Source organism: Arabidopsis thaliana, chromosome 2 (assembly GCF_000001735.4).
Source record: "Arabidopsis thaliana chromosome 2, partial sequence".
Classification (NCBI taxonomy): domain Eukaryota; kingdom Viridiplantae; phylum Streptophyta; class Magnoliopsida; order Brassicales; family Brassicaceae; genus Arabidopsis; species Arabidopsis thaliana.
Genome location: NC_003071.7, coordinates 18,234,343 through 18,248,770, shown reverse-complemented (window position 1 = coordinate 18,248,770; position 14,428 = coordinate 18,234,343). Strand labels below are relative to the sequence as shown.

Sequence of the window (14,428 nt, the reverse complement as noted above, 5' to 3'; positions counted from 1 at the left end):
AAATTTTATCTTGTTAAAGGAAAAAGAAAAAATATTGGGTTTAGACCTTTGACAAAGGAAAAAAATGGGGACTTAAAGAGTCTAATTAGACCTCAATTAACAACTCTTGGTGGCTCTATAACATTAGTAATTTCTATTTAGGTTGTACATTGTAACTATCCAAAACTCTAAATAAAGAAAATTACAAAACATAGAGGGGACAAACACACACTGACACCGCATACATTACACATTATATAATGTGCATGAATACAACCTACACTTTCTAGTAAAGAAATGAAAATGAATATAACCTACAAATTTTAATATTTAAAGACACGTTCTAAAGAATAAGATCGCCGGTTTAAAACAATTACCTGGTCATCATTTTGGATTAAACTCATTAGGCATTCATTATATAATTGCACCAAACAAGAAGGGGATCAAGAAAATCACGAATCACCGGAGCAAAAAAATGGCGGGAGGAGGAACGACCTTAGAGTACACACCAACTTGGGTGGTTGCTCTCGTCTGCTCCGTCATTGTCTCTATCTCTTTTGCCGTCGAGCGTCTCATTCACCGTGCCGGAAAGGTTATATATTACATATTGGCTCCTTGTGTTTATTTTATATGTATGCATAATTCATTTAGACGTTGTAGACTAAATGACTATTATGGATCTATGCATGAGGAATATAGCACTTTAAGAACAACGATCAGAAGCAGCTTTTTGGGGCATTACAAAAGATCAAAGAAGGTGACTTCATGTTTTTGTTGATAAAAAAAAAGATCCATCATGTGATGATATCATTTGTTCTAATAGGATTCTTAAAATTTGGAAACAGAACTCATGCTAGTAGGGTTCATATCGTTGCTATTATCGGTCGGCCAGTCTAAAATCGCAAAGATTTGCATATCAAAGGAGTTAAGTGAAAAGTTTCTCCCTTGTACGAAACCTGCAGGGGCTGAGAAGTCCCTTAAAGACTCCTCCCATTTCCAGTTCAGCTTCACCGGCCGTCATCTCCTCGCCGGAGATGCCCCCGCCGGTGACTACTGCTCCCTAAAGGTATTCTTATCTTTGCAAATCTTTTTTTGACTTACACGTTTTATTTGAAGACGTGCGTAGAATTAACATAAATTTGTCTATAATATGATATCTTTTTTGAATCTTTTTGTTTGTTTTAAATTCAGGGAAAAGTACCAATAATGTCATTATCAGCTCTGCACGAGCTTCATATATTCATCTTCGTATTAGCTGTTGCCCACATTATTTTCTGCCTCTTAACCATTGTTTTTGGTACCATGAAGGTATTTTCTTAATTACACCTTACTTAACAATAAATCTTTTTTTTAATCTTTATTAGTTACGAGATATCACGAACAAATATAAGCTAGTGATAATCCTAAACTCTAAAACCGGACAACTTCTATTCGCAGAATAAGTTTTTTATTGTGTCTAATGATTATAACAAAATGTTATGGCATAGATAAAGCAATGGAAAAAATGGGAGGATAAGGTTTTAGAGAAGGACTTCGACACAGACCAAAGTATAGTACAAAATCTTGTTTCAGGATCTTGAGAACTTTTCATTAATTATAGTCATTTGTAACGTTAACAAGTCTTATATATACACATATCTACACAGTGATCCAGAAGAAATTCACACACGTTCAAGAACACGAATTCATCAGGTCACGATTTCTTGGGGTTGGAAAAGCTGATGCTTCCTTGGGATGGGTGGTGAGTGTTTTTGTTTTCTCACAACTTATCTTACTTGTAATTAAAGACATGTTTGTATGTGTATATGCAAGTTTTTGAGTGATATGTGTTCTTTTCCTTTGCAGCAATCGTTTATGAAACAGTTTCTTGCGTCAGTCAATGAATCAGATTACATCACAATGAGGCTAGGCTTTGTCACGGTATATATCTTGGATTTTTGATTCGTCCTTTGCTTTGTGTTTATCTCTACTATAATGTCTAAAAACAACTTTTTCTATTTGATCTTTATAAGACTCATTGCAAGACCAACCCAAAATTCAATTTCCATAAGTATTTAATGCGTGCCCTTAATTCTGATTTCAAGAAAGTCGTCGGTATCAGGTAAATAATTTATAGTTTTTCCAAAAACCAATGCAACATAGTGTTCTTGATTCTATTCTAATGTATATATCAAATTGCAGTTGGTACCTTTGGGTATTTGTGGTTCTCTTCTTGCTTCTAAACATTGTTGGTGAGATACTGAGATGACATCTTTTAACTTTGATCCAATACAAAGTTTTCTTCTCTTCTTTCTTTTTTCGGTTGAATGATCATCGACTCGATATTTCTTGCAGCATGGCATGTTTACTTCTGGCTAGCTTTTATTCCTTTGATCGTAAGTCCCTGAAAACCTTCTCAAAGCATGTCTATGCTTCAAACCTATCTAAATCAACTCTTTTTACGCGGTTTTCTCCTCAGCTTTTACTTGCCGTGGGGACGAAGTTAGAGCATATCATCACAGATTTGGCTCATGAAGTTGCAGAGAAACACATTGCTGTGGAAGGAGATTTGGTTGTCCGACCATCAGATGATTTGTTCTGGTTTCAAAGTCCCCGGCTAGTTCTCTTCTTGATCCATTTCATTCTTTTCCAAAACTCCTTCGAAATCGCCTACTTCTTCTTTATCCTTGTAAGTACTCTTTACCATTAATCGATCTAAACCAATAATCTAGAAGATATCAAGATACGTACAGAGAAAAGTGAAAACTCATGCAATTGTAACAACAGTTTCAATTTGGTTGGGATTCATGCATCATGGATCATGTCAAGTTCGTAATTCCAAGACTCGTCATCGGGTAATAATAGCCAAAGCTACTTAATATCGATCTTGTTATGAGCTTCTTGATCTTGAAATGTGAAATATTTTTGCAGGGTAATAATTCAGCTTCTCTGCAGTTACAGTACCTTACCGCTCTATGCACTCGTAACTCAGGTACAGATTCTACATCTCTTAGTCAATTTTCTTGTGTTCTTATATCAAACTAGACCAAGACACAAACTCAAAACCAAACCTTCTAATTTTTTGGTGAAAAGATGGGAAGTTCATTCAAAGGTGCAATATTCAACGAGCAGACACAGGAACATCTTGTTGGATGGGCAAAAATGGCTAAAAGGGGAGTGAAGAAAGGCGCAACACAAGTAGGTACCAGTCATGATGCTACTAGTCCAAGACCGTCTATTCAGTTGAACTCCTTGCTAGGAAAAGGCTCCTCTCAACAAAATCAGAACCCCAAGGAAAAATCAGAGATTGCTCACCATGATTAACAAACAAAAACTTGTTCTGACATTTTTTTTGTTGTTGTGATTTTTGATTTTTTGAACTTGTTCGACTTTGTTTGGTATATATAACTGATTGAAAGGCGTTGTAACAAATAAACACAGCAAAGATGCTGAATCTGTCTGCCAGTTTGATCAAACAAGATATGTGATTTCTACAGAGCCGTTTATAATGCTCAATTTTGTGTTCGTTTATATGATTTTAAACTGACATGTGAAGAAAAACAATCTATGTCGGTTTGAAGAACAAAATAATGGTTTGTGTGTATTACCAGTCATTTAATATGCTTAGTTTAGTTTTGCTATGCATTTACTATTCAACTTGTTAAGCAACGACTCTCTACGAAACGATTGAGACGATAATTGTTCAAACGGAAGAGCATGATGATATATTAGACACTCCAAACAAAAACCACGAAATCCAACATTTTAGTTTTTTGAGAAGAAAAAAACAGACTGCGATAACCGGGAATAGGTACGCATGATGAGATCGGTTTGATTTAGTATTTTAACAGAACATTTGGTGAGACAACTTTTAAGAAGAGGGAGAAAGAGAACCGGTTACATCATTTGGTGACTAACAGAGAGAGACAGAGCTTGCAATATTTTCCATCATTCCTCCTCTGCAGCACTAGCTGCGTTAAGATCCACACTTAGATCCAGTTCCTGCAACACAAAACAATGATCACTCCCCAATTACAGAATATGTCGCCGTCAATTAATAAAAACCGATATATTTGTGATTCTAGAACATTACCTTTCCGGTGATCAATTTATACATGTTCAACACATCAACAACAGTTGTGTCAAAGTGTGTTGTAGCATCATAACTCTGTTCAGGACATGAACAAAAAAGGTTATTAGAAACCAGCCAACTTTAAGATGCTCACTAAAAAAGGGGTAGAGAAACTAACCGTTGATATGAAGCAGTTGTCCAAAGTGGGTTCGTTGACAGGCTCATATCTATCATAGATGTCGAAGAACAGCTCATCAACAGGACCAAGAAGGTCGATTCCAGGCTGGAGCTCGGTTTGAGGGTTATCAGTTTCAGCGTCTGTTGACACAAATGCTATGAACTTTCCCTTGGGAGCAACGTTGTGTGAATATGAACAACAGAAGACATACCTGTCAGTTACAATAAAGATGTAATCATGAGCCGAGAAACAAATATATCAATCGACTCAATGTTACACACTGCCAAGTTTTATAGAGTGTATGTGTTGTAATCAAGAAATAATATAGTTGAGAAGAGTGTGTAGCAAGGAAGGTATCTCAGCAAGCTCAAGAGAATAATTCAGACAAAGATTAGCTAACACATTATTCAAACACATTTACATAAGTGAAACCAAAGGATGAATAAGAGAACTCACATGTCTGATTTGCGGCCCAATTGTTTTTGGGGTAGAATGACTTGCACCGACTGAGAATCATTGGTGTTTGGAATAGGGTGGCTCATAATGGCAATCGCCCGAGCAACCCTGCCAATCTTCCTGACCTGTTTGAATTGGATTATAAAACATTTTAAAATAATGTTAACATACAGGCTCACATTGTTAAAATTGCCTAAAAGGCTCACATTCATAACAACAGACCATAAAACAGAGATGAGAGATATATGCATGCAACAAAGCTAATGTTACTGTAGGATATCCGGTCACAGCCATTACCTTGTTGGTTAGGTAAGAAGGATCGCAGACAACTTTCTTGCATTTGGCAGTCTCTCCCTCAGATGTAACACCAGAAACCTTACCCTCCTCGTCAAACTCTACCTGTTATAAAAGCAATATTAGGTTATCAGATCTAGCATCCATATAGTTAACGACAGAAAAAGTTGCAGAAACGACCGAAACAAAAAAGCCACAAAGATAAGGAAGTCAAAGACGCACCTTGCACTCAGGTTTGTTCAACATATACGTCCCACCATAGACAGCACTAAGTCGTGCAAATGCCTGAGCCAAGGAAGATAAGAGAGAATTTAGAAACTATAGTCCAAAACGCCAGAATAGTTGCACCAACCAAATAAAGCAATGTACAAAAGAAGAAAAAAACCTGAGGCAATTCTCCCAACCCATAGAGAGGATAGATATATGGTGAACCTCCTTGAAAACGTGCAAGGGACTCTGCGTAGAGCTGATAAAACATTTAAAGCAACAGAGTCAAACATGAAATACTGAGAGCAAAAAAGAAGACTTCGAAAACAAGGGGATCCACACTTTAAAGTCCCATGAGAGCAATTCACCTTCATTCTCATTACAGTATCATAGGCAGGTTGATGGAGATGATTGTCATTACAGTGAAGTGCCACTGCATGACCAATAAAGTCAATAGTATCTTCTTTAAGACCGAATTTCCTGCCAAAGTGTTAAATTGATAGTTAGCAGCAGATAGTCTAAAACAAATATTGACAACACCATAATGCAAAAGACAAGAGAACATCAGCTTACGCAATCAAATCCTTAGTTGTAACTCTCCTCAAATCCATTCCATCATGTGTTTTTGGGTCCTTCTCGTCGTATTCTTGAACATAGCTGAAAAACTTTCCAGCTCGACGTTTCTCAAAAATACCCATAAGAGGAGATTTGAGGGCCTCCATGGGAGTTGCTGGCACTTTTTGGACCTGTAGCATATAAACAGTTAATATAACTAGAAAAAAATTACTTAAGCTGCAAAGCTAGAATGATCAGTGAAAAGCTTTTGACCAAGATCAAACATGGGAGAAAAAAAGATGCACAAACAGACTTGAAATCTATGGAAAAAAAAGAGAATGAGGCACAAGATAAAAATGAAAATGAGTAATCAATGTACCTTGCCTTGGACAAAAACATAGCTTCCATCAACAGCTTTAAAAGACAAGTACTTGGTCACATCCGTATGAATAAGGACACGAACAAGCTTTCCGTTAGCCATCATAAACTGGTGCGCCACATTGACAGAGAACAGTTAGTAATTCATATTGGTAACAAGGAAGCTAGATAAGCTGGAAAGTAGCTAATATTGATAACCTTTGGCATCATGTCAACATTGTAGTCTCTGCTAGAACCTAAATGAGCAGGAGCCTTCTCTTCTCCCCTGAACTTCTTCCACAGCTGTTTAAAACAAAGCAACATTCAATAACTCTCGCTGATTATAACTTACCACAAAAAGTCTTCATATATATTTAACAAAAATATTGACCTGATTGAGATTAAGAGAAGTTGACTCTCCACCGTAGTAGTCATTCCTGTCCATGTGAAGTACCTAATTGGAATATAGATGAAATTAGTAGACCATTAGATTACTTATAAAAAGAAGTAAACTTGGCGACAAAGTCAGCTAATCAATCACATAGAAGATATAGGAGTGGAGATGATGAAAATTTAGTCTTTTTACGCAATCTCAATAACTAACTAAATGCATTAAATTCAGATCATTGTCAAAATCGCGAAGCCAATTGATTCTCATGTTGAAGCTCACAAAGCAACCAGCTTTAAATCACACAATCGGAGATAATAATCTCAACTAGATCCGTTGTTCATCATGTAAGTAACGAATTAAGAGTATTGAAAATCTCCAGATCAAGCATGGATTCAAAAAGAGAGAGAGAGACCTTAAGACCATCGACGGAGAGAAGACCACTAAGGATGCACTCCTTGAGACCAGTACCCAGAACTATGACTTCGTACTCTTCATCCATAGTTGCTGATCCTCCAAAGAGAAGAAAGAAATGGACTTTTGATATGCGACCGTCGAGAGACTCGAGAGAGAGAGAGAGAGAATCGGCGGTGATTGCGTCTATAGAGAAAATCAGACAAGTCCAAAGATGCTTTCTTTCTTATATGCTTTTTCTCTTTTTTTTTTCTTATTTGGCTATTGAAATTTGGATAAATCTAAATATTATTACCAAGTAAAACTTAAAAGTAATTTTGTGTGTGTAATAAATAGATTTACAATAATGTTTTTGCTGTCTGAAGCAATCTAATAATTCAATTAGCATTTTCTAAAACAATTCCGTTTTTTTTTAGGGTAATAAATAAATAACCAGTCGATTAAACCAAAAAGACAAATATGAAAATAGAGAAAATGTCATCTTCTGTTCTGTTCTGTGAGTGCAAAGCAAATTTATTTAATTAATTTTGTCAATTATTATTTTTACAATAAAAAAATAAAAAAAAATTCTCTCATTGTTCTCTTGACCTCTCAATGAAAATCTCGTCCAGGTTCGCTCATCTTCCCATCTCCTCTACGAATGTTCTTCTTTGGTAATTTGCAAATTCACATCTTTCTTCTTCTTTCCGATGCAATTTTCATGGCCGAATTCACAATTGCTGTGCTCGGCCATGGATTCTGATTGGGATCAGTTTCTGTTTTTATTTTATTTTAAGGTTTGGATGCTTCTGTTGACTACGTTTTGCTAAAATTCAGACCCTTTTCGCTCTCGTGAATCGATTCTACCGCATTTTCTGAACGAAATCTCTAGTCTCTTTTTTCTTTTCTTCCTGGGTTTGATTTCTTGGAGTGGTTGATTGCGCAAGTCTGGATTTTGATTTTGGTACAAGACATTTGCTTGTACAAGGAGGAAGGGATTTGTTGGTATACAGTATTGTTATTGCAAAGGTTTTTCGAATGTCAAAACAAGTTTTTGGATTATTGATTTTGGAAATCTGAGTGGATGGAGAACGATGACATGTATCCTGATGAGCCTGTAGGTTCTGACTTGGAACCTCAAGAGAGTGATGTTGTTTTTGCAAGAGAGTCACCTCTTGTAGGTATCATCACTCAACCGACCAAATGCTCTGGATCTACTGCAAAGATACTGAAATGCAGGGGTCTTGAGCAACAGAAGAAGCTTAATAGACAGGATAGAATCGAATTGGGACGGCTTTTCCAAGGTGCTGTTAGCTCACAGGATTGGCAACTTTCAGAGAGATTTATTCAGCTGGCTGATCCACAAACTTTGAATGATCTGTTGTGTATTAGTTTAGATTCTATTTGGTTCTTGAGCACAGAGCATGAGTTACGGGGAATCACTGAATTGATTGCTAAGATCATATGTCATGGTGCTCAGGACTATACTAGAGCTACACTTAGGACTTCCTTTCTTGCTTCTTGTGTTTCATCTTGCCATAGCCGGACTGTGAGTCTTGCTGATACTGTAACTGTTATGGCTCAAAGGTACACATTTGATACTTTCTCTTATAAGATGTTTCCCCTTTTTCTCAGTATAATTATGGTAAAACACTTTTGGATTATTGGAGAAGTTGGTTTCTGTTATGATACCTTGTTTTTGCTTTATATGATCACTACATTGTGTCTTACATGTTACATTGGTTGGTTACATCTGCAAGTGTTTTAGTGTTGTTAACTTTTCTTAGAAATCGCTTTTTGTTAAATCTATAGTATCTCTTATGTTCTTATTCCTCCTGGTTTATCTTTGGTTAGCTGGGAAGGGTGAGATACCCTTTCTATATAAATCCATTTTTTCCCATCTCGGCGTTTCCAGGTTGCACGAGCGTCTCCAAGAGTGTAACGGTGATGAGGTCCTCAAAGCAGAAGCTGGTGCTAAAGTTCAAAAGTTTACTGAATGGGCACTCAAATGTATAGGTTTTCACTCCCGATGCCAGGGCCCTAGAGATAAAGCTAACCAAGACTCAGCTGCTGAGATCCAACTCCAGCTTTCTGCTTTCAAGATGTTCTTAGATCTTGCAGGAAACCATCTATCAGGAAAGGATTTCACAGAAGCCTTTGATGCAGCTTGCTTCCCGCTTACGCTGTTCTCTACCTCGTTTAATCCTGGCTGGGCTTCTGGAATTTCAGCTACTGTCATACATGGATTGCTCGGTATGCTGGTGGAAGGAGGCGCAGATAATGTAAATCAGTGCTTCCTTGAAGCTTCTCGTTTTGGGAGCACAGAACTTGTGCGCATCTTGTTGCAGGTAAATCTAATTCTTAATGACTGCTTGCAAGTTACTTTGTGCAATCTAACTGAACTTTTTCCTGGTGCAGATTGCTCAAAGGAATAGCTTAGACGTGGATGTTGACTTAGCCCTTGGTTTTGCCTCGCATTATAGTAAAATCGAAACGATGGATTGCCTTGTAGAAGAAGGTCATGCAATTGCTTTCTTGGGTCCCTTGATGAGAGCAGCGGAGAGAGGTTGCATGCAAGTTGTTCAATGGTTTGTGAAACGAGGCTGTCGTGAAATGGAGCTATGCTTAGCTCTCACAGCCGCCACTTCAAGCAGCCAGGTTGAGGTTGCTGCTTATCTCCTTCCTCATGTTCCAAGACCCGTCCTTACTGCTCTCAGCATTGAAATCCTCAAAGCAGCCGGTGAAAGAAGTGGTGGTTCCCTCCACGGAGTAGAGTTTCTCCTTAAATCAGATTTCCTCGGGGATCCAGCAGCCACATATTCAGTTGCAGACACCATTGCAAAGTCAGAAGACGAGTCTGTTCCTTCCGACCTCAAATCGTTTCTCCAAGAACAGTGGTCAGAAGCTGCATTCAACCAAGGATTGAAGGAAAGCCGGGAAAATTACATGAATTTCATGAGAGTTTTGAAACTCGGAGAGTCTGCAATAAGTCTAAAGGATCTCCCAGCACCATTGAGAGTGGCAATCGCCTACATGCCACTGTACAGAGAGTGTGTGGATGCGGGTGGCCGGCTGCTCTCACAAAAGCTAAGAGGACAGCTCGTGGAAGCTGCAACACAGCTTGAAGGCTTCGATGTAGACACAGAAGAAGTAAAGAAAGGTCATCATCAGCTCATGACCATCTTGGAGCATCACCTTCCTCTTTTTTTGGTCAAAGCTTCTTTACACTGAGCAACAATGGATTCAGCATCTGAGTTAACACAACTCGTTTTAAATAGTTGATAAAATAAGAACTGAAAAACAACCATTCCACTATAGTTATGGATTCTGATCCAGGTTGTGAGATGATGAAAAAGGGTTCTTGTAGACTTGTACAAACTTGCTATGAGAATGTCTTTGTCAAAAGTCTCTCTATCTGTCTTTTATGCATCCTAAACCATGGGAGAGATAATCAAAGCCTTTTATATTATTTCATCTACATATTATTTCACTTCTTCTGTCTCAGACTCTTATTGGTCTCCTCTCCTGTAATGAAAGCCTTTCAATTTCTTACATTTTGTACCAATCTCTCATCCTGGTTTTGCTTCAGACCATGAGAAAAATGAAATCATGAAACTATTAATCATTCTTTATTTATATAAATAGTTGTATAATTCTGCATCAAGAAAACAAGTTTTACAAATGAAATATTAATCTCTTACCCTGAAACCTTATGTAATGACAATAGACAAAACCTCCCTTTGTTTAAGGATTTCTTTCTTCAATTAAAGAAACGTTTATTACATAAAAGTGGAAGAAGAAGAAACATGTTTGGAATTAGAAGAAGGCATGAAAGCAAGAACCATAAGCAAAACCATAATCCCAATAGGAATCAAAAGCAGCATAAAAGGAGGAGGAGGCAATGGTGGAAGAATCAACGGTAAGATCAAGAGAGATGCTGTGAGACCAACAAGCACAACCATTGATTCTAAACTGAAGTAACTCGCTGATATTAGCCTCCTTGGACTGTTCTGCGACGACAATGTCCGAAACAATTCTTGCTTCCCCATAATCGGAGCTGGAGCTGAACCACGAAAACTCGTGTTTTTCCGGTTATGATCTCCTCTCACGTCCATGTTGTTGTTGAGAGAATAATGTTCTTGAATGTTTATGATGTCGTTTTGTAGACTGGAGAACTCACGAATCATTTAAAGAAGGCTTTTTCTCTTTTCGAAGTTTGATCTGGAAAATCAGATCGATGTATGAAGAAGAAACTTGAGTTTGTTTATCCAAACGCATAAAAAGTAACGAACTTTTCTTCTTCTTCTTCTTCTGTAAATGTAGTTTGGTTGAAGAACCCTGACGATGAAATGATTATCCCGAAATGCAGACAAAATCTAAGGTTTAGAACGAGTGATCTTGGCGTTTCCAGACCTAAAAGGACTAATCTTTTTTTTTTGCCGGTAGAGAGAAAAGATTCAATTGGTGTTTCAAGAAAGCTGCAAGAGAAAATTTGTCCAAGTTTTGATCAGTAAATCGTTGTGATTCAATCAAAAACATGAGCAGAGAATGAATCAAAAGAATCGAAAGTAAGTACCTTTAAACCGTTAGAGCCAAACACACCTTCAGCGAGAAGAAGATGAAGATTGAACGTTGGAAACCAAAAACAGGGTGTTAAAGCTTAAATACAGAGGAAGACGAAGAAAGTTTCTTTTGGTAAGAAAACCAGAGAAGAAGAAATAAAGTGGGAGTGGTTTTGATAAAAGGAATTGGTATAAAAATAGATGGTAAAAGATAATGAGAGAAATAAATATAATGTTTTTGGGGTTAAGACTGTGGAATCAGAGAAGAAACAGGAAACAGAGGAAGGTTCACTGAATTTACAGATTTTTCTAAAATGATAAGATTTTAATTTTAATGTTTTTTTTCTCTTTTGGGGGTGACAAGTGTGAGAGGCAAGTTGCTGCTTATTCTGGAAGGTCTGAACAAAATTGAAATCTCTCTATTTGATTACTTTACACTTCTCTCTCTCTTTCCACAATCACAGTGGTTCTTCTCCCCTAGACACTTTCTCTGATGATGACGTGGGATGGAATTTATTTGGGGTAAGCCTCTGTTTGAGATGGAGGTTTCAGTTTCTTTTGGAATATTCAATGGTGGTTTTTAATTAAAACGAATCCAAACTTTTATAACGTTGATCGTGTATTATTGTAGACTATAGTCAAAGTTGTTTGGTTGAAATAAATAAAGCAGTATCAGTCATTAATAATACTAGAAACAAATAATTAAAGATAAGATAAATATTTTAGGTTATCACAAATAATCTTTGTTCTATATGATAATGTTTTGTTTGTTTTATATAATCATTTAGAGTTGTAATCTATTGAAACTATGGACGGGGAAACGTACTAATTAAAGATTCGAATTCCTCGCGCACAAAAAATTGAATATGAGAAGTGATAGCAATAATCAATAGATTGAATTCGGTGAATTACCAAATTAGTTTGACAAATATATTCAACATTTATCACTTTTTTTTTGTCATAGAACTGTATAATATGTATATGTATATGTGTGTGAATTAATTAAATTTTCCAACCTAATAATAATGTTGTCTATGTGTTATCGACCGATGATGACCCATATTGTTATTCCTCTCGGCATTTCATGTGGTGGCTATATCATATTATCGTTTTTAGTGGGACAGTTGGTCCAATATTTATTTCTCTTTCGTTTTATGCTTTTAATAGTCAGAAGAAATGCCAACTTAAATTTATATAATTAGGGAATTTTGTATTTTACATGATACATAAAGGATACATAAGTGGTCTTATTATTATTATTATTATTTATTTTAAAAAGGGCTAGGTGTTGTTTAGTATGATTTAAACAAAAAAGTGATATAGTATTAAATATCGTACTATATTAAAAATGCTATTTGTTAAAAATACAAGACAGCTTATTATTTTTAAAAACACATAAAATAATATATTAAGATTTTTTTTTTTTCATTCATTATCTTTCAGGTAAACCGATATAATTTATTTGTTTAACAGCCTAAAAATGTAATAATTAAAATATCTAATGGATATATTCATAAGTACTTTTCGTTGGGTGTTTAATTAAGAGGGACATGATAATTTTCGCAAGCAGTTTAGTTTCAGCCGTTCTGGTATTAACCAATTGACAGCTTACCAAAATCCACTACTCATTTTTTATTTTTTTTTCAATCCAAAATACTTATTTATCCAAATTCAATGAATCGCATGTATAACATCTATTGATTACGTCTTTTCTACTTTTTTTTACAAAGGAGAAATGGTTTTATTCGTCAACTACTAGCTAAACTCCCAATGGAAATGACATTACTATTCTACAATTATAATGGCTCAAGTAGACATAATTACAACAAAACTTCACCTCCCGCTTTAAACAAAAACAAAACTTAATTAACGTCAATAAAAAGATGATGCAGACTTTTAAATTGTTAGAACAAAGTTTAACAACTATATATAACTGATCAGTTATATAAATAGCATATACACCATAGTGATATCTTCCCGATCTTAAAAGATATTCAAATTATCTTGTGGATATGTACTTGATTCGATATCTTTGATTTTTTGTATTCATGATCTTATGGTTAGGATCGATGCCACCAGTTCCTATGTAAACAAATAGATAATATGTAGGTAAATAACATTGCTTATACCAATCTAAATGTCAGTTAAGAATATATTGATACATATGTTTATAATGCCTTACAGATTTATAGAAAACCCATATTTGATTATAGTGATATATATAAGAACGTATACAGAGAGCGCAATCTCTTATCCAAATCAGAAAAAGATTTCAATTCGTAGCCAAAACCAAGAAAGATATAAGATATAGGTGAACTATAGGAGGGTGTTTTTTTTACTCGTAATTCCTTGGATTCTATTGGTTAATCCATCATCCATAGTGTGTGTATATTTAATTTTTAGAAAATTAGAAAGAAAAAAATTGTAGAAAGGGAAAGCTATATAGAAATGGCAACCCATGCATGATTGCCTTGAACATCGCAAACCCTCCCTTAGATTGCATGTCTAGTGGAACATAGTGGACCTGCAACAATATTCAACAAAAAATTCATATTATATACATTGCATAATGCATAGTAGGACATAATAAGATGAATTATTATGCTCAATAACAAGTTTATATGATATGCCCACAGTTTCATCACATATACTTGAGTTTATTAAAACGAATGATTCTATTTCTCTATTAAGATTAGCCTTTATTAATTGTTAGTGGTATGAGATATATTGAAGAAAATAAGTATAAGCAAAAAAAATGTTGATAGAAGAATTAAATAAGCAATAATTTCAAAAGGTATGTAATGTGGATGAAACGGCACATGTCGTTGTCACGTGGCTCGTTCCCATCGATTCAATGCATATCTCGACCAACTTGACTTATTAATATTCCTCGTACAACTCTCCAATCTAAAGCCACCTTTCTTCTACGTTATACATTTTCTTTTTCTGTTTTCTTTTAAATACTTTCTCCTCACAAATTATTGTTTTCTATTATCTAAAATCAATAC

At 35.7% G+C, this 14,428-nt stretch overlaps 4 protein-coding genes and 1 long non-coding RNA gene across 11 annotated transcripts; 3 read left to right on the top strand and 2 right to left on the bottom strand.

Moving 5' to 3' along the window:
* Positions 1-311: 311 nt before the first annotated feature.
* MLO15 (Seven transmembrane MLO family protein) lies at positions 312-3,414 on the top strand (the record flags this gene model as incomplete). 2 transcript variants are annotated; one of them, NM_201957.2, is made up of 14 exons in its annotated part: positions 312-571; positions 679-736; positions 825-1,045; positions 1,171-1,287; positions 1,467-1,527; positions 1,626-1,720; positions 1,825-1,899; positions 1,992-2,080; positions 2,161-2,210; positions 2,314-2,354; positions 2,438-2,647; positions 2,746-2,813; positions 2,890-2,950; positions 3,052-3,414. In NM_201957.2, 14 exons carry the CDS (start codon positions 455-457, stop codon positions 3,280-3,282), a joined length of 1,494 nt encoding a protein of 497 aa, NP_973686.1. In that variant the 3' UTR covers positions 3,283-3,414. The 2 variants fall into 2 exon arrangements, with proteins under 2 accessions (NP_973686.1, NP_181939.1); NM_129974.1 differs by having other exon boundaries at positions 455-571; positions 1,467-1,532; positions 1,634-1,720; positions 3,052-3,287.
* Positions 3,415-3,762: 348 nt separating this feature from the next.
* On the bottom strand, positions 3,763-7,302 carry GDI1 (guanosine nucleotide diphosphate dissociation inhibitor 1). 2 transcript variants are annotated; one of them, NM_129973.3, is made up of 13 exons: positions 6,881-7,302; positions 6,469-6,531; positions 6,297-6,380; positions 6,100-6,207; positions 5,739-5,911; positions 5,534-5,645; positions 5,344-5,424; positions 5,181-5,243; positions 4,962-5,063; positions 4,665-4,789; positions 4,209-4,419; positions 4,052-4,126; positions 3,763-3,960 (listed from the first exon to the last, which is right to left on the bottom strand). In NM_129973.3, the coding sequence occupies exons 1-13, from the start codon at positions 6,965-6,967 to the stop codon at positions 3,907-3,909; spliced, it is 1,338 nt and encodes a 445-aa protein (NP_181938.1). In that variant the 5' UTR covers positions 6,968-7,302; the 3' UTR covers positions 3,763-3,906. The 2 variants fall into 2 exon arrangements, with proteins under 2 accessions (NP_181938.1, NP_001078054.1); NM_001084585.2 differs by having other exon boundaries at positions 3,763-4,126; positions 6,881-7,079.
* AT2G09510 lies at positions 6,515-6,901 on the top strand. Its single transcript, NR_140551.1, has one exon. It is a non-coding gene; the product is annotated as an other RNA (long non-coding RNA).
* A 58-nt stretch (positions 7,303-7,360) lies between the features above and the next one.
* On the top strand, positions 7,361-10,502 carry AT2G44090 (Ankyrin repeat family protein). 5 transcript variants are annotated; one of them, NM_001337074.1, is made up of 4 exons: positions 7,361-7,490; positions 7,656-8,445; positions 8,774-9,206; positions 9,277-10,411. In NM_001337074.1, the coding sequence occupies exons 2-4, from the start codon at positions 7,943-7,945 to the stop codon at positions 10,087-10,089; spliced, it is 1,749 nt and encodes a 582-aa protein (NP_001324774.1). In that variant the 5' UTR covers positions 7,361-7,490; positions 7,656-7,942; the 3' UTR covers positions 10,090-10,411. The 5 variants fall into 5 exon arrangements, with proteins under 5 accessions (NP_001324774.1, NP_001031537.1, NP_001324773.1 ...); NM_001036460.2 differs by having other exon boundaries at positions 7,395-7,532; positions 9,277-10,470; NM_001337073.1 differs by having other exon boundaries at positions 7,395-7,532; positions 7,656-9,206; positions 9,277-10,502.
* A 95-nt stretch (positions 10,503-10,597) lies between these two features.
* ARL (ARGOS-like protein) lies at positions 10,598-11,982 on the bottom strand. Its single transcript, NM_180078.4, has 2 exons — positions 11,435-11,982; positions 10,598-11,336 (listed from the first exon to the last, which is right to left on the bottom strand). Exon 2 carries the CDS (start codon positions 11,043-11,045, stop codon positions 10,638-10,640), a length of 408 nt encoding a protein of 135 aa, NP_850409.1. The 5' UTR covers positions 11,046-11,336; positions 11,435-11,982; the 3' UTR covers positions 10,598-10,637.
* Positions 11,983-14,428: the final 2,446 nt, after the last annotated feature.

Coding starts and splice junctions, on each gene's coding strand:
- GDI1 (NM_129973.3), bottom strand. CDS start 6,967: ATGGATGAAGAGTACGAAGTCATAGTTCTGGGTACTGGTCTCAAGGAG. Junction 6,532..6,880: donor TCTCCGTCGATGGTCTTAAG/GTCTCTCTCTCT, acceptor TATTCCAATTAG/GTACTTCACATGGACAGGAA. Junction 4,127..4,208: donor ACAACTGCTTCATATCAACG/GTTAGTTTCTCT, acceptor TGTCCTGAACAG/AGTTATGATGCTACAACACA.
- AT2G44090 (NM_129972.4), top strand. CDS start 7,943: ATGGAGAACGATGACATGTATCCTGATGAGCCTGTAGGTTCTGACTTG. Junction 8,446..8,773: donor GTAACTGTTATGGCTCAAAG/GTACACATTTGA, acceptor CGGCGTTTCCAG/GTTGCACGAGCGTCTCCAAG. Junction 9,207..9,276: donor TTGTGCGCATCTTGTTGCAG/GTAAATCTAATT, acceptor TTCCTGGTGCAG/ATTGCTCAAAGGAATAGCTT.
- ARL (NM_180078.4), bottom strand. CDS start 11,045: ATGATTCGTGAGTTCTCCAGTCTACAAAACGACATCATAAACATTCAA.